The following is a 19,008-nucleotide window of genomic DNA, read 5'->3' as shown; positions in this document are numbered from 1 at the left end:
ACTTAGACAAAATGGAAAAAAAAGTGCTGCGAATCGAAAAATCCCTGCCCCTATTTCTTTCAGCAACAATAATAAGCATACAAGGAAATCAAAGTACAGGCAGTGTTCTAAGTACCTTAGACTATTTTTTCACATAGTCACCACAGCGGTTCAGGCTTATGTCCCATCACACCTCTAAAGGCCACTTCGTCCCATAATGTCTGACAGGAGGAGTAAACATTGCCGGCAGAGGAGGAGAGAAATATAGTTGCTATTCAACCAATGACAGAGGTCTCATTCCACGCTTGTCTTGAAGTTGGGCGGGGGTAGAGCGCTTCTGACCATCCAACTTCAAGACAAGAGTGGAATGAGACCTCTGCCATTGGTTGAATATTGAATAGCAATTACACTTCTCTCCTCCTCTACCGGCAATGTTTACTTCTCCAGTCAGACATTATGGGTCAGAGTATAGTTTGGAGATGCCGCTATTATGAATTCGGCCGGTCGAGCGCGGAACCACCGACGGACAGCAGACACCGGCAAAGCAGACAAGACTTATGCCGGTAACTGACTGCCGACAGGCTTGGGTTCCGGTGTAGCAACAGAGTAAGTTAAAAGTTAGGGCTGGCCCATTCAAAATCTGTTTCCGACTCGAGGGGGGGGGGAATCTGTTTCCGAGTCGAGGGTAAGAATCTGTTTCCGACTCGAGGAGGAAGGGAAAAATCTCTTTCCGACTCCAGGGGAAAAATCTCTTTCCGACTCCAGGGGAAAAATCTCTTTCCGACTCCAGGGGAAAAATCTGTTTCCGACTCCAGGGGAAGAATCTGTTTCCGACTCCAGGGGAAAAATCTGTTTCCGACTCTAGGGGAAAAATCTGTTTCCGACTCGAGGGGAAGAATCTGTTTCCGACTCGAGGAAAAAAATCTGTTTCTGACTCGAGGGGAAAAAATCTGTTTCCGACTCGAGGAAAAAATCTGTTTCCGACTCGAGGGGAAAAATCTGTTTCCGACTCGAGGGGAAAAATCTGTTTCAGACTCCATGGAAAAAATCTGTTTCCGACTCGAAGAGAAAAATCGGTTTATGACTCCAGGGGAAAATCTGTTTCAGACTCGAAGGGAAAAATCGGTTTACGACTCCAGGGGAAAAATCTCTTTCCGACTCCAGGGGAAAAATCTCTTTCCGACTCCAGGGGAAAAATCTCTTTCCGACTCCAGGGGAAAAATCTCTTTCCGACTCCAGGGGAAAAATCTCTTTCCGACTCCAGGGGAAAAATCTCTTTCCGACTCCAGGGGAAAAATCTCTTTCCGACTCCAGGGGAAAAATCTCTTTCCGACTCCAGGGGAAAAATCTCTTTCCGACTCCAGGGGAAAAATCTCTTTCCGACTCCAGGGGAAAAATCTCTTTCCGACTCCAGGGGAAAAATCTCTTTCCGACTCCAGGGGAAAAATCTCTTTCCGACTCCAGGGGAAAAATCTCTTTCCGACTCCAGGGGAAAAATCTCTTTCCGACTCCAGGGGAAAAATCTCTTCCCGACTCCAGGGGAAAAATCTCTTTCCGACTCCAGGGGAAAAATCTCTTTCCGACTCCAGGGGAAAAATCTCTTTCCGACTCCAGGGGAAAAATCTCTTTCCGACTCCAGGGGAAAAATCTCTTTCCGACTCCAGGGGAAAAATCTCTTTCCGACTCCAGGGGAAAATCTCTTTCCGACTCCAGGGGAAAAATCTCTTTCCGACTCCAGGGGAAAAATCTGTTTCCGACTCGAGGGGAAGAATCTGTTTCCGACTCTAGGGGAAAAATCTGTTTCCGACTCGAGGGGAAGAATCTGTTTCCGACTCGAGGAAAAAAATCTGTTTCTGACTCGAGGGGAAAAAATCTGTTTCCGACTCGAGGAAAAAATCTGTTTCCGACTCGAGGGGAAAAATCTGTTTCCGACTCGAGGGGAAAAATCTGTTTCAGACTCCATGGAAAAAATCTGTTTCCGACTCGAAGAGAAAAATCGGTTTATGACTCCAGGGGAAAATCTGTTTCAGACTCGAAGGGAAAAATCGGTTTACGACTCCAGGGGAAAAATCTCTTTCCGACTCCAGGGGAAAAATCTCTTTCCGACTCCAGGGGAAAAATCTCTTTCCGACTCCAGGGGAAAAATCTCTTTCCGACTCCAGGGGAAAAATCTCTTTCCGACTCCAGGGGAAAAATCTGTTTCCGACTCCAGGGGAAGAATCTGTTTCCGACTCCAGGGGAAAAATCTGTTTCCGACTCTAGGGGAAAAATCTGTTTCCGACTCGAGGGGAAGAATCTGTTTCCGACTCGAGGAAAAAAATCTGTTTCTGACTCGAGGGGAAAAAATCTGTTTCCGACTCGAGGAAAAAATCTGTTTCCGACTCGAGGGGAAAAATCTGTTTCCGACTCGAGGGGAAAAATCTGTTTCAGACTCCATGGAAAAAATCTGTTTCCGACTCGAAGAGAAAAATCGGTTTATGACTCCAGGGGAAAATCTGTTTCAGACTCGAAGGGAAAAATCGGTTTACGACTCCAGGGGAAAAATCTCTTTCCGACTCCAGGGGAAAAATCTCTTTCCGACTCCAGGGGAAAAATCTCTTTCCGACTCCAGGGGAAAAATCTCTTTCCGACTCCAGGGGAAAAATCTCTTTCCGACTCCAGGGGAAAAATCTCTTTCCGACTCCAGGGGAAAAATCTCTTTCCGACTCCAGGGGAAAAATCTCTTTCCGACTCCAGGGGAAAAATCTCTTTCCGACTCCAGGGGAAAAATCTCTTTCCGACTCCAGGGGAAAAATCTCTTCCCGACTCCAGGGGAAAAATCTCTTTCCGACTCCAGGGGAAAAATCTCTTTCCGACTCCAGGGGAAAAATCTCTTTCCGACTCCAGGGGAAAAATCTCTTTCCGACTCCAGGGGAAAATCTCTTTCCGACTCCAGGGGAAAAATCTCTTTCCGACTCCAGGGGAAAAATCTGTTTCCGACTCGAGGGGAAGAATCTGTTTCCGACTCTAGGGGAAAAATCTGTTTCCGACTCGAGGGGAAGAATCTGTTTCCGACTCGAGGAAAAAAATCTGTTTCTGACTCGAGGGGAAAAAATCTGTTTCCGACTCGAGGAAAAAATCTGTTTCCGACTCGAGGGGAAAAATCTGTTTCCGACTCGAGGGGAAAAATCTGTTTCAGACTCCATGGAAAAAATCTGTTTCCGACTCGAAGAGAAAAATCGGTTTATGACTCCAGGGGAAAATCTGTTTCAGACTCGAAGGGAAAAATCGGTTTACGACTCCAGGGGAAAAATCTCTTTCCGACTCCAGGGGAAAAATCTCTTTCCGACTCCAGGGGAAAAATCTCTTTCCGACTCCAGGGGAAAAATCTCTTTCCGACTCCAGGGGAAAAATCTCTTTCCGACTCCAGGGGAAAAATCTCTTTCCGACTCCAGGGGAAAAATCTCTTTCCGACTCCAGGGGAAAAATCTCTTTCCGACTCCAGGGGAAAAATCTCTTCCCGACTCCAGGGGAAAAATCTCTTTCCGACTCCAGGGGAAAAATCTCTTTCCGACTCCAGGGGAAAAATCTCTTTCCGACTCCAGGGGAAAATCTCTTTCCGACTCCAGGGGAAAAATCTCTTTCCGACTCCAGGGGAAAAATCTGTTTCCGACTCGAGGGGAAGAATCTGTTTCCGACTCCAGGGGAAAAATCTGTTTCCGACTCGAGGGGAAGAATCTGTTTCCGACTCCAGGGGAAAAATCTGTTTCCGACTCGAGGGGAAAAATCTGTTTCCGACTCCAGGGGAAAATCTGTTTCCGACTCGAGGGGAAGAATCTGTTTCCGACTCGAGGAAAAAATCTGTTTCTGACTCGAGGGGAAAAATCTGTTTCCGACTCGAGGAAAAAAATCTGTTTCCGACTCGAGGGGCAAAATCTGTTTCCGACTCGAGGAGAAAAATCGGTTTCAAACTCCATGGGAAAAATCTGTTTCCGACTCGAAGAGAAAAATCGGTTTATGACTCCAGGGGAAAATCTGTTTCAGACTCGAAGGGAAAAATCGGTTTACGACTCCAGGGGAAAATCTGTTTCCGACTCCAGGGAAAAAATCTGTTTCTGACTCCAGGGGAAAAAAAATCTGTTTCCGACTCGAAGGGAAAAAATCTGTTTCCGACTCGAAGGGAAAAATCTGTTTCCGACTCCAGGGGAAAAATCTGTTTCCGACTCCAGGGGAAAAATCTGTTTCCGACTCCAGGGAAAAAAATTCTGTTTCCGACTCAACAACGAAGGCAAATTTGTTTCCGACTACAGAATCCTGACGCAAAGAGATTTAAATTTGGAAGAATGCAAATTGCCGACTAAGCCTTTACTTAGTGGGACCCGAGTGTACTGATACTTGGACTTGCACGCCTCTACAACATTTAAACAGGAGTTGGCACGATCGCTGGCCTTGCCCTCGACGTGGAGGATCGTCTTATAAAACGAGTATTTCAGATTCAGACTATCAGTAGACAGTTGTATCAGCTGTGACTGCACGAGTGACCAAGTCACACACTTGGCAGCGTCGTCGGTCAGAAGAGTGCGGAGTGAACAAACCAACATTGTCGTCCCACGTTTCATTTGGCTGGGTCCTATTTCTGTCCCCTTCTGTTTGTGGATGCCACACCAATAAGAAGTCTACTTCGTGGGTCGGTGGTAGCGTTCGTGACTACTGTTCATATTCAAGAGGATCGCATTTTTATTCTCGGTTGCATTTTAGCCGACGACTTCCACTTGTAAATAGCCAGAGGATTTCCCCGGTGATACATAAATATAATAATAATAATAATAATAATAATAATAATAATAATAATAATAATAATAACAATAATAATAACAATAACAATAATAATAATAATAATAATAATAATAATAATAATAATAATACTTTATTGCCAGAACAAAGATACATATTGATTTTTTTATATAAAAACTCTCTAGCACCCCCAGAAAGAGTAAGTTACTACAATATAGCCCTATACTAGCACTCTGTTTTGATAGGCAATTTTTCTCCATACTTGCAAATGTAGATGGGGAAAAAATTGTCCTTTTCTGGAACGATTTCATTTGTTCCGGTTACCTGAGATACCAGGTTCTAAGTAACAGTTCCAAATAACAGATTGTCAAATAAACTGGAGCTGCAACTTAGACAGTGATATGGCGTTTAAAGAAAAAGTTTGGGACATTCTATAACGTACCACTCTACAAGAATCAAGGAAATAATTTATATATAAGATTCGAAATTGAGACTAATGGCATCATATTGTTACAGGTTCTGTTTAAAATAGGAAACGGTTATGCTTATATTATATTAAGAAACTCTCCCCTAAGGTATAAAAATACAGGATGACGCATGAAGAAATATCTTAACTTAAGTATATAATTTTTTAAAACAGTTTCCTGTAAAAACATTTACAATGAACATTAATCCGATTTCGAATGGTTATAGAACTTCGGCTATATGCTTTCGTACTAGTTATCTCACACTATCATAAGAGTAGTTATGACGAAATTTGAGTCTCACTTCATCTAGCCAAGAAATTACGTAACTCTTAACTTGTTCCACATCTTAAAGCTTCATTGCTGATGTAAGATCCACGGAATACAAAAAATTAAATGAAAAAAAAAACTCTCAAATCTACTAACGACATTTCCTTGTGATATTCGCAAAACGCAATATATTATATATATATATATATATATACATATATATATATATGCATATACACACACACGATGCGATACTTATATATCACACTTCAACTTACGTCAATTGGATTTAAAGCACAAAAGGATATGAATAAATTTGTTTATCAGCACAAAATTATTACCTCCAATTCTGGTGTAATTTCTAAAACGTCAGATATCAGCATACCCATGTTTAACTCGACCGTAAGTAATGTCAGAGTGAACTGTGCTCGCCGGATAGGCCTATTGCTCAGTTGGGTTTATATTTTGTGAACAGAGTACAGTATATCGTATTCTTACCGAGCCCCTACCACGCCGTAGCGGAGAAGTGAGAAATATGTTCCCAAATTGAAGCAGCAGAAAGCCGCTATTTGTTAGGTAGAAAACGCGCGGGATTTCGAAACCGCCATTTGAATACGTGTTGTATTGCGTATCCGAAAGCTAAATGTTTTTGTTTAAAGGAACAATACTTCCTTTGCGATACCTTTAATACCGTGTCTTTACCAACGAGTTAGATACTATAGAGAGGACAAAGACCTCAGAAAGTTGAAGACAATTGAACATTGGTCCGCCATGTTTCGGTTAGTCAAAACAAAGGGGAGTGGCTCGGATGTTGTAGGAAATGACTGTGATGAAGTTAGTATTATTGTGAATTGAGTTACATATTAAGACTATGTTAATAAGTAAAAAGTAAACTACACACAAAGCTTTACGTTTTATAACAGCTGTAGGCCTATGTTTTATTAGTTTCACTAAATATAGCCCAGATATTAAATGACAAGCTATACTCGATGCAACCAAAGCAAAGCACCTAAAGACGGATGAATTTAATCGGCAGAAGAAAAATAAATAATTTTTTGACTTCGTCACAAATTTAATTACCTTACACCTAATCTAACCTAATATGAAATTATGTAATTCAGTGCTCACCAGGTGATTTCAAGAGAGACGACGTATGTAACTAATAGGAGTAAAATATAAAAAAGATATCCAGTAATTAAGTTATTGAGAAAAATTAATTTGAAATTGGAATTAACACAGAGAACTTCTGAAAACTGCAATTATTAAAGCTACAAATAACCTCTTAGCATGCAACATAATAATTAAAGAATGACACTAATAGAAAGTTACTCATGATCATAGCTCACCACATTTATTGAAACGATAAGATACTTACGATTAACATTGTTATCAGAAACAACAGGAGCCACAGCTAGGTACACTTCTTTCGCGTGATGGAGACATCATGTAGTCTAATATAATTTGAAACAAATATTGTCGCGTGATGGAGACATCGTGTAGTCTAATATAATTTGAAACAAACATAGATCTCACACGTGTCTCGCAACTAGGCAGAGGCTTTTGCAGAATAGATTGTTCTTACATTATTTTGAACAATAATGACAAATTGTGTGTGATGCAAGTGCTAACTTTCCTCTTTGTTAACAATACGCATTAATAAAAAGAAAATTGGAGTAGGCCCTATAAACACAATAAATACTAAACTCTTGATGGTACAAACTTATTAATACAGATATTTCGCTTATGCTCAGTCCGTCTTATCTTATAATTCTCTGCGGCAATGGTACCTGTATTGAGAGGATTTAATTATCCAGCAACGAATATTATGATTTACGGTACATTTCATTTAAGTCCGAGGAAATGAGACATTTTTGGAAATTTTAAAGTCTTAATTATTACTTTTTCATTTATAAATCAGCTTTTTACAAAACCTATAGCGAAATGTTTAAATTAAATATTGATGCATCTGAAAAATATAATACATGTACCAACTCCTTGCAGTGTACCTTTGATAAGCACTCCTTGCGGAGGCTGGCGGTACTATAGACCGCCATGTTTTTTAGGGAACGATCCATAGTACTGTTGGCCTCCGCAGGGAGCGCTTATCTGGGGTCTTCAGCCTCTCTATAGTATCTAACTCGTTGGTCTTTACTGTCAGTAGAGTTGCTAGGTTTCCTTCGGGATATCAGAAACTAACCTAAGAGTTGTCAACAATTTAGCCTATCATAAAATTTATAGCAGTTTTCTGCACAGTGTTCACGTGCTTTTTAAAGTACTCGCCTTCGTGAGAAACACTAAAATACGACGGACACAGTACAGTGAACACTACAATTATTTTTTCCTCTTACTAACCGCAAATAGCCTATGTTTTAACAATTTGATAATAAATTAATTTTGGAACCGGTACTGCAACAGTTTCACTATCGAACGATGAATCCATGTTTAAACATAGTTCACTAAACTATAAAACGCAGAAATTGTATGTCTCTGTTATTAGTGTAAAGTACGATATCAAAACGCTATCTTTCTTGCCAGTCAAGGCACTTGAAATACACAATGTTTACTAATTGCGAGCACAGCGACAAGAATAATCAACAATGCTGTAGAACTAGAAGTATTATTTTGCGAGTTTAGTTGCCTTGGCAATCAGCTGGGCTACCTCACAGACTTACTAAATATCCGCAGGTTATCTCTGTGTTTACAATGTTACCATTTGAGTCAATATATAAATACAAATATCGGATAATGGGAAATACAGACTAATTTTTTTAAATATGTTCAAGGCTAATATCTGTAAAATCTGGATTTTTGTCAATCCCAACTCCCTTTAATCGGGACTCAAACAGGAAATTGGGAGAATCCCGCCTAAATTGGGATACCCGACAACCCTGGGTGTCAGACATGGGTATTGTGTTCAGACTTGCATCATTTTCATAGGAACTCTGAATGTGAACATTCATAACCACGGTTAATAAAAGAATTAATATGTCAACTTTTTAATTCAATCTGTAGGTTAAACTGCTGTATGAAGTCATAAAAGTAGTAGTAGCAGCAGTAGCAGGAATAGTAGTAGTAATAATACCAGTAGCAGCAGCAATAGCATAAGAAAATGTTTCATTAATCCGTAACTAAGTAACTAAGACAGGAATTACTTTCAATCAGTTATATTAAAAAAAATATATTTTTTATAATCTATGCAGTTTCTGTGAATAATTTTATTATTCATGTATGCACTGAAACAACAGCTGTTTGAAGAAAATAAATGATATAGAGTGAGTGGAGGACAATAACAGTGTATAATAACGTAGTTTGAAAGGTAATTACTATCTTTGAAATGAGTTGAACACACTGAATGATTCATTGTAGGGTAGAAATTCTCTCTGCGGTTTGCGCCTATCATTTTCGGTTAAGGGAATCTTTACTCAGAGGAAACTTTAAGCATAAAGAGTCACATGGCAAATACAATAGTTAGTCTTCTGTAACATAATATGGACAACATATCGTGGTAGAAATTAAAGATTAACTAACCAGTGAAATATAACATTCATTCCTTCTTTATCGTTACATCCGTGTGCATTGCTGCAATAAAAAGCAGCGCACGAAAGAACCATACTTATTCAGCTCTACAAAACAAATGGCCGCTCGTCGACTGTTCAATTTGGGAACATAACACTAGCGCCAGTGAGCGGTCTAGCGGTTATTTAGTAAGTCTATGATTCTTACCCCCTGAAATGTGGACAATCCCTGCGATCACTATTGCAACAAGGGCCAGCAGCTTGGCAGCCGTGAAGACGCCTTGGATGCGCATGGCCCAGCGCACGCTGATGCAGTTCACGGCTGTCAACAAACCTGCAACAACACAGAATAACAACTACTATAAAAATTGAACACCTTTTTACTATTCCACTTCATTATCAATGTGAACATAATTTGTGTCGATTAGTCTATTTAACAACGATGTAGTTATCTGCTTCGATGGAATTGGTAACAGCAGAGGCGTGTTTCTTAAAACCACTACATGCCATTCGTTATCTCGTGAACCTACTTGCGCATGAGGGGAAGAAGAAAGTGGACTGGAAAGATTCTCTCCCTCGCTACGCTTCCACTTACAGCTGGCTAGCAAGGTAACAGTCTTTATAAGGTCCTTACTATGAGCTACGGAGCACTTATGCAATACGTTCCACGAGAGAACGAACGGCCCGTATTTTGACTAGTGGCAAGTATCAATTTATCAGATGTTTATTTTTCCTAAACAAAGACAAATGACTGTGACAAGGAACAAATTACAAACAAATTAGGAATCAATATTAGTAGTCTGACTACAGTCAAAGTCTAGTACATAGGCCTACAGTCACGAAGCTTGAGTTGTGAGGGTGCTAGGAACAATAGACTGTGCCGGTGCTATTTCACATTGTCTGTAATGAGGCGATATTAGCGATCCTAGTGGTTAGAAACTATCTATGGATGCATATTTACTATGTATTGAGCTTCGTAACTGTATATACTAGACTGTGCTACAGTTCTGTTTCTTGAAGAAATTTACTTGACACGTTTGATTGTACTTTTTTATTTTAGTGGGTTATTTTACGACGCTGTATCAACATTTCAGGTTATTTAGCGTCTGAATGAAGTGAAGGTGATAATGTCGGTGAAATGAGTCCGGGGTCCAGCACAGATAGTTACCCAGCATTTGCCCATATTGGGTTGAGGGAAAACCCAGGAAAAAACCTCAACCAGGTAGGCCTAACTTGCTCCGACCGAGATTCGAACCCGGGCCACCTGGTTTCGCGGCCAGACGCGCTAGCCATTACTCCACAGGTGTGGACAACTTGATTGAACGTAACTTTTATGTTATTTTGACAAGTCCAAGACGTATGGCCAACTTACAGTCATTCTATAAGTTTGTGCTTTTGGAGCACTGAAAAAGAAATATACGGGACTCACCTCACCGGCCCTGTAAAGAATTCATCAACTGTACACTCCAAAGCTACTTGAAACCACGCCCCTCCGCCAGCTTTCGAACTGATAGGCCTAACATCCATAGTACATGCTTCATAAAAGCATTAAGGAATCACTATGTTTGTATTAACTCCTGCGGTAGGCATATATATTGAAATTAGGAGCCACTTGTGCGCTTTTTATTTCATATGAAAGTCCATTAATTTCTTACCATGAGTTATTACATTTTATGTACATAATTCTCGAAAAAAAAAATTGACTCGTAGATGCTGAATGTGAACACAATTTGGCCTATAGTTTAGGAGACATCGATTTTTTGCACATCACAATACACTTATCGTTATACGAATTCTAAAAAGAAGTAAAAATCGTTCAGCAGTTGGATTATTTTAAACACAGATCCCATTAATTTTGTGGTATAATTGTTATGTGCCACATACATCATTCACGGCTCAATTTACTCATAGATACTGTCCAACAGTTTGGGAGAAATCGTTGCACATAGAGGTAACAATATGGAGACAGGCGGAAGTCAAGTGTAAAACTCTTTTTTTCGTTATCGGAGATGCTAAAAATATGTATTTAGGCGAAAAATCGTTTTTTTTTTTTGTTTGCAGCTTCGTAATAATTCTTATGACAAAGTAAACTTAAAACTGAGTTTTTAAACATTGCGAGGCTACGTTCTGAAAATCCAAGAGGTGCGGCTTGCGGAAAAGAACTCCTGCATACTGGTGTGATACCGAATCCGTACGGCCAGGGAGCTGCATTTCTGAATTGTCAGGATCTGATTACCTTGCCAAGTGCAGACTCCCTTTGCCCACTGAAGCGCTAACTTCTTTGAGATAAAACTGAGGTCCAGTTCTGCGATTGCTTTGATGGAACTCGTCAAATCTTTGTACCAATGGCACAGAAACGTCCAGTAACTGCTTTATTTAACGGCAGACAATGCACACTGCGGAAAAAAAATAAATAAAAGAGGAAAGATCAGAAAGAGAACGGAATGAAAAAGAACGAAAAAAGACGAGAATAGGAGAGGAAAGGAAAAGAGAAAAAGACCATGGGGTGAAAGAGGATGAAAACGAAAAAGACTAGAGAAAAGAACAAAGTGAAGGATGGCTGCGCAGAATTCAAGATTGAACAAAAAGGGAAGAAAAATAGATGAATCAAGAGGAAGAGCAGAAAAAGAAGACAAGAAGAGGACGAAAAGAAAAAGGAGGATGAAAAGAAAAAAGACGGAAGTAACCAGAGGACGAAAAGAAGAAAGAACGAAAAGAAGAAACAGGAGAAAAATAAAAAAGAGGAGCAAAAGAAAAAAAGAGGAGCAAAAGAAAAAAGAGGAGCAAAAGAAAAAGAGGAGGAAAAGAAAAGGGAGAATGAAAAAAATCGGAAAGTAAACAGATGACGAAAAGAAAAAGAGGACGGAAAGAAAAAAGAGGACGGAAAGAAAAAAAGAGGACGAAAAGAAAAAAAGAGGACGAAAAGAAAAAAAGAGGACGAAAAGAAAAGGGAGAACGAAAAGAAAAAAAGACGGAAAGTAAACAGAGGACGAAAAGAAAAAAGAGAACGAAAAGAAGCGGGAGAACGAAAAGAAAAAAAGAAGACAGAAAGAAAAAAAGAAGACGGAAAGAAAAGAAGACGGAAAGAAAAAAAGAAGACGGATAGAAAAAAAGAAGACGGATAGAAAAAAAGAAGACGGAAAGAAAAAAAGAAGACGGAAAGAAAAAAAGAAGACGGAAAGAAAAAAAGAAGACGGAAAGAAAAAAAGAAGACGGAAAGAAAAAAAAAGAAGACGGAAAGAAAAAAAAAGAAGACGGAAAGAAAAAAAAAGAAGACGGAAAGAAAAAAAGAAGACGGAAAGAAAAAAAGAAGACGGAAAGAAAAAAAGAAGACGGAAAGAAAAAAAGAAGACGGAAAGAAAAAAAGAAGACTGAAAGAAAAAAAGAAGACGGAAAGAAAAAAAGAAGACGGAAAGAAAAAAAGAAGACGGAAAGAAAAAAAGAAGACGGAAAGGAAAAAAGGAGACGGAAAGAAATAAAATAAGACGGAAAGAAAAAAAATAAGACGGAAAGAAAAAAAAGAAGACGGAAAGAAAAAAAGAAGACGGAAAGAAAAAAAGAAGACGGAAAGAAAAAAAGAAGACGGAAAGAAAAAAAGAAGACGGAAAGAAAAAAAGAAGACGGAAAGAAAAAAAGAAGACGGAAAGAAAAAAAGAAGACGGAAAGAAAAAAAGAAGACGGAAAGAAAAAAAGAAGACGGAAAGAAAAAAAGAAGACGGAAAGAAAAAAAGAAGACGGAAAGAAAAAAAGAAGACGGAAAGAAAAAAAGAAGACGGAAAGAAAAAAAGAAGACGGAAAGAAAAAAAGAAGACGGAAAGAAAAAAAGAAGACGGAAAGAAAAAAAGAAGACGGAAAGAAAAAAAGAAGACGGAAAGAAAAAAATAAGACGGAAAGAAAAAAGAAGACGGAAAGAAAAAAAGAAGACGGAAAGAAAAAAAGAAGACGCAAAGAAAAAAAGAAGACGCAAAGAAAAAAAGAAGACTGAAAGAAAAGGGAGAACGAAAAGAAAAAAATACGAAAAGTAAACAGAGGATGAAAAGAGAAAAGAGAATGAAAAGAAAAAAGGACGGAAAGAAAAAAAGAGGACGAAAAGAAAAAGGCGAAAAATAAACAGAGGACGAAAAGAAAAGGGAGAACGAAAAGAAAAGAGGACGAAAATAAAATAAAAAACGTAAAGGAAAGGGAGAAGAAAAGAAAAAAAGAGGACGAAAATAAAAAATAATAGAAAATGAGAACTAGGTGACTGGTCTAGGGGAGAGAAGAGAAAAGATTTTAAAAAGGACAAGAGGGGAAGTGAAAGGAAAGAACGAAAAAGTAGACTACGACTAAGAAGAGATCGAAAAAAAAAAAACAAGTAGGAGAAGAAGAAAAGGAAAGTCGATAATTATTCACGGCTCAATCATACAGAATCGCATATTCAATTGCATGAATGCTTGTCTGTCATGTAGGCCTACGCATTTTCTCTGTCGGAGATCTGATGCCATGGTAACACCACGTTATGGCGTCATATAGTCGATCAGTCTACAATAGTGTCTAGCATCAGGTTGAGGACATCCAAAGAAAAAAGACGTAAGCTACAGAACTTTTCACAAACCTAGATACTACACTTTATGACTGTTATTGACGTGTGGAATCTAGAAGAGTGTTACTTGAGACTGTCTTGCACGATACGGTCGTGAAGTTTCAATTACTGTTCAGCAATGTCACGGGTAATTGCCCGGGGTTTTGTTTTTCTTTTCGTTTAAAATGTAACGGACTATTGGATCTCACTGTCAGTAGAGATTTATCACCGCAATGTCATAACGATGCGATGCTGTTTACGACGTCGTCAATGGATGGGACATCACCATACAGGGATAAACTAGGAAGCGTCTCGCAGAGATGCGATAATGAGAGAGAGGTCGTTTAAGTTATAACTTGTTAGTCTACTGCAACACAACACGGGGGGCAAATTACATAGCATTCATGATGATGATGATGATGATGATGATGGAAGCGATGGTGGAAATACCAGCAAGGAATACTGGAGTATTCTTCGCAAACCTACTACCAATAGGTTGCAGCCGCCAAATTACTCTTCAAGGAACGACCACTCACATAAAGTGAGGTAAAGAAGACAGAGAACGGACACTGGAAAGTTTTCTTTTCTCAATTGCACTATCAGGGACTGGAATGCTTTAACTGCAGACTCACTAAAGGCTTTACCAATAACAAAAATGTATTTAAAAATAGGCTTAAGGACTTTACTAATAGACGGTAGTACAGGGATATCATTTTATTTTTACTCCAATTTTTATTGTACCTGAGTTTTTTAATGTACTTCGCTCCCATCCCCTCTACTAATGAAGTTCAACCGCCCTCCACACAGATCCAAGACCGCATATACAGTCATAGTAGCCTTACGGTCACAGTAAACAGTACGTTCCAAAAATATGTTCGCGTTTTCCAGTGACGAAAGAGCTTTCAATATTGAATCATTTTCGGACATGTACAGGTCCATTTGCCTACGTCGCATCCCGGTTTCCCCCACCAGCTTTTATTCGTCAGCTAGTGGTTGGGCTGTCTTAGCTCTTTTCTGAAAACATTAATTTCTGTTAGGAATTGGACGTCTATTTTAAATAATTTAAATGAAAGGGCCTCGTTATGTAATTAACTATCACGTGATTTCCCCCCTTTCTACGACCCTACGACAAAACCCCTTGGACGGACAGTAGATAGTACGTCTGAGTAATTTTATCTTTTCGGATCGGGCAGAAGTGAAGATTGAATTTACAGTACGTAAGATAGGCCTACTCTTTTATAAAGTAGGTACAGAATTATTTCAACATGAGTTACTAGAACGAAGGACGAAACTGGTACTTGAAATTAGGTACAATAGTCTATAGTGCGATAATATGCACAAAAGAACTGAAGACTGTATCGAAATAAACGTCCACTATTTTAAAAAATGTGTTTAAATATCCATATTATGATCATTTTAAAATTTAATTTCATTCTCTATATTGTACGCTAATGTGCTGTAAGACAGTATAATATACACTTCATAATGAATACGTCCACATGGACAGCTCACTTCGTGAGTAAAAATACTCATTGTTAAAACAGTACTGTATTTTGATTAAACAAAAACCTAATGAAAATGATCAAACTCAAAAGCGCAATATTTCCTAGTTAACGTAAATGGATGATCTACTTTTGTTCCCTCCTATACCTAGTAGAGTGATCAGTTTGTATATTACGCCAGTATCATCGAACTCCAGTCGTGGAAGGGGGTAACAAACGGCGTTGATCCAGAGGTATAGGCAAGTTAATATTAAAAATGTTAGTAAAAATAAAATGATGTCCTTGTATATTATATGTAATAATGTATTTAATCTGACAGGATTAAGGCCATAAGGCCTTCTCTTCCATCCTACCAGATAGCACATATAAATACAAAAAAGAAATACAAACACTGATGAAAATTATACAAATTAAGTTAAAGCCCTATAGAGGGTCAACAGAGTCAAAAGTACATTATAGAGCTCTCATCGAGCTAATACAACAAAAAGAAAGAAAACAGAGATAGCAATGATGATATTGATAATTGACAATAATAATAATAATAATAATAATAATAATAATAATAATAATAATAATAATAATAATAATAATAAATACATTACATATTAATTTTCTATTTATACGCACTATATTTTGTTATTTGAAATGTTGTATCAGTGAAGTGTGTTGTCAGTGAAGTGTTGTGTAAGTGAAGTGTGTTTCTGTCAGTGAAGTTTTATAGTTCATAATGACAATGCAAAGTTTGAAGTGTTAGTGAAATCAGGGTAGAATCAGTGAAATGTGTCGTATTTCCAGTGCAGTGAGTGAGTTGTGAGCGAAATAAGTGTAGTGCTGAAAGGTACTTGTGCATGTATGAACATATCATAGGCTACTCGTGGGTTTTAGTTCGAACTTATGGTTAAGATACAAATTAAATTTACTTTAAATGTTATTTTAAGTGATCGTGCTTCATTTAATTTAGGATGCTATTATTAATTGCATTTTTTATTAATTGTGTTTATTATTGTCATTATTGAGTGTAATTAGTTACCCCTGCCACCGTTTATATGCTTATTTGCAGTGTGAATAAATACATACACATACATACATACAATTAAAATTTTTGTTTACCACACACCTGAGTTACCAAAGTGGAAAGCCTACTACTGATACTACTACTTACTGGCTTTTTAGGAACCCGGAGGTTCATTGCCGCCCTCACATAAGCCCGCCATTGGTCCCTATCCTGTGCAAGATGAATCCAGTCTCTACCATCATATCCCACCTCCCTCAAATCAATTTTAATATTATCTTCCCATCTACGTCTCGGCCTCCCCAAAGGACGTTTTCCCTCCGGCCTCCCAACTAACACTCTATATGCATTTCTGGATTCGCCCATACGTGCTACATGCCCTGCCCATCTCAAACGTCTGGATTTTATGTTCCTAATTATGTCAGGTGAAGTATACAATGCGTGCAGCTCTGCGTTGTGTAACTATCCCCATTCTCCTGTAACTTCATCCCTCTTGGCCCCAAAATTTTCCTAAGAACCTTATTCTCAAACACCCTTAATCTCTGTTCCTCTCTCAAAGTGAGAGTCCAAGTTTCACAACCATACAGAACAACCGGTAATATAACTGTTTTATAAATTCTAACTTTCAGATTTTTTGACACCAGATTAGATGACAAAAGCTTCTCAACCGAATAATAACAGGCATTTCCCATTTTTATTCTGTGTTTAATTTCCTCCCGAGTGTATTTATATTTGTTACTGTTGCTCCAAGATATTTGAATTTTTCCACCTCTTCGAAGGATAAATCTCCAATTTTTATAGTTCCATTTCGTACAATATACTGGTCACGAGACATAATCATATACTTAGTCTTTTCGGGATTTACTTCCAACCCTATCGCTTTACTTGCTTCAAGTAGAATTTCCGTGTTTTCCCTAATCGTTTGTGTATTTTCTCCTAACATATTCACGTCATCTGCATAGACAAGAAGCTGATGTAACCCGTTCAATTCCAAACCCTCTGTGTTATCCTGAACTTTCCTAATGGTATATAGTGGAAAGCCTACGCTCATAAAAAATATAACAATGAACTTTTATATGAATATAACTTATTATCATTTTTACAGCGGAATATACATGTTTACGTTTCAGATGAATATCTCTTAGCTTGTTTACACCTTACGAACAAACGAAGCGGCAATTTCTTAGAGAACTAAAATTAGACATATACGTCAGATAAGTCTTCAACGAATCACTAATGTAAACGGACGTCCTTACAACTCTACATTCATACTTACAGGACTAATAATAGGGGTTAAAGACCTACAAATATGTTCTTACAACTCAGCATCAGCCTTCTGAAGCTATTCATGGAAATGTATTGATTTTTCTTAATCGTTCCGTGTAAGGACTTTTCAGATTTTCTCTTTCTCCGCGACCATTATTTAGGCTATAACAGTATCATGGGCAGCAAGATGCTCACTAACAACAGGTTGAGAGAGTATGCATAGAAAGTTATTCTAGAAAGGAAAACCGGCTTTTTCTCCATGTTCCAGGCTTGCAACATTAAGATGCAAGCTTCGCACAAATACAGGAACACTTTTGCACATGCCTCAGAATTAGAATAATTTATGTGTGACTTGCTGTATTAGCAATGAGCAGTGTATTAACCTGCATCCTAAGAATGCTACATCCCCGACTGCTTAGGCAACTTCTTCAACGTCCCAAATGTGCGGATGGCATACCCAAATGGAAAAGTGAAGTATTAATGTCAAAATACCAAAAGGAGAGAAATTGTGAAATTAAAAGAGATTTCACAAAAGTTAAAGGCGAATATGGGTGAAAATGAAATAATTTTTGGTTGAAAAAATATATTTTTGTAGAAAATGAGGCTATGATGCCTACTTTACACTTTGAGGAAGTTTTAGAACTCTACGACGGTTGTGTCATTAATTACGCCATCTTTAAAAGGGCTGCGCCCATTAGATTTAAAATGCATGCAAACTTTTAAATTCTATTTTGTCGTACTTTTTTTGCCCACTTCTCTGCATTCACATAGCTAAGGATTCCATACATTTTATGCTAAGAAGCTGAAATTTTTACCGTGTTCTTTTTACTCGGTTATTTAACGAGTCTGTATCAATTACGGGGTTACTTAGAGTCGATGAGATTGGTGATCGAGAGATGGTACTTTGCGAGATGAGGCCGAGGATTCGCCATAGATTACCTGTCTCAAGATAAAATAACAAGAGCGCTCGGAAAACTGGTATGTTGTAGGGACCTTGCTTGCATATATGATGAATTTTTCTGAACACAGAAACAAAAACCACATTTCTACCCCCAATGATATTTTTCTTTATTGAAATACATGATCCAGGAAAGGTAATACAGTATTTTTTTCTTGTTAGGAGGGAGGGAACATCCCACGCACTACGACCTGAGGTCTATTGTACAACCCCTATATGGGATGAGTTGCGTGCCCACAGGCACTGACCTAACCACTTGACGCCCTTAACGACCGGTTCCTACAGCCAACAGAGTCCATGTGCCACTCCTGCTTCGGCAACCCCCCCAAGGCTCCCTTAACGGTCCGAGGCGGAAGTCCTCCCCCGAGAAGGTCTGCCCCGGGTTCCGTTGCAGAAGCTATCCATCATCATATGAATACAATCTACAGTATTACTCCATTATGTAATTACTCTACTGTACGTCAAAGACATTTACAATATGTAGGCCTACTGTACTTAATTCTCTCGAAAAAAGTCATTTATAGCCTAGCTGTTTTCCATGTGCGTGTTCTCCAAGTCCTCAGGTTTACCACACTTCACTTTCCTGCGTAAGCAGCTGCAGTGATTGAATCGCGATTTTTTATTATCGTCCTTAATGTCGATGGTGAGATTCCTAATGAATCAGAGAGTTGTTTCTGATTAAGAGTAGGCCTCTGTTTTCACCGTACT

The 19,008-nt window shown here is 38.6% G+C and overlaps 1 protein-coding gene across 2 annotated transcripts in view; it reads right to left on the bottom strand.

The window, feature by feature from the left end:
• JhI-21 (Juvenile hormone Inducible-21) overlaps positions 1 to 19,008 on the bottom strand; it is a 148,309-nt gene that overhangs the window by 50,282 nt on the left and 79,019 nt on the right. For both annotated transcript variants that reach the window (XM_069835872.1, XM_069835871.1), the window contains one exon: positions 9,210 to 9,335. In XM_069835872.1, the coding sequence (XP_069691973.1) occupies positions 9,210 to 9,335 (126 nt within the window). The remainder of the gene's footprint in view (positions 1 to 9,209; positions 9,336 to 19,008) is intronic.

The sequence above is a fragment of the Periplaneta americana genome, chromosome 9, assembly GCF_040183065.1.
Source record: "Periplaneta americana isolate PAMFEO1 chromosome 9, P.americana_PAMFEO1_priV1, whole genome shotgun sequence".
Lineage (NCBI taxonomy): Eukaryota > Metazoa > Arthropoda > Insecta > Blattodea > Blattidae > Periplaneta > Periplaneta americana.
Note: the sequence above shows the minus strand (reverse complement) of the source record. Positions and strands in the feature narration are given on the sequence as shown.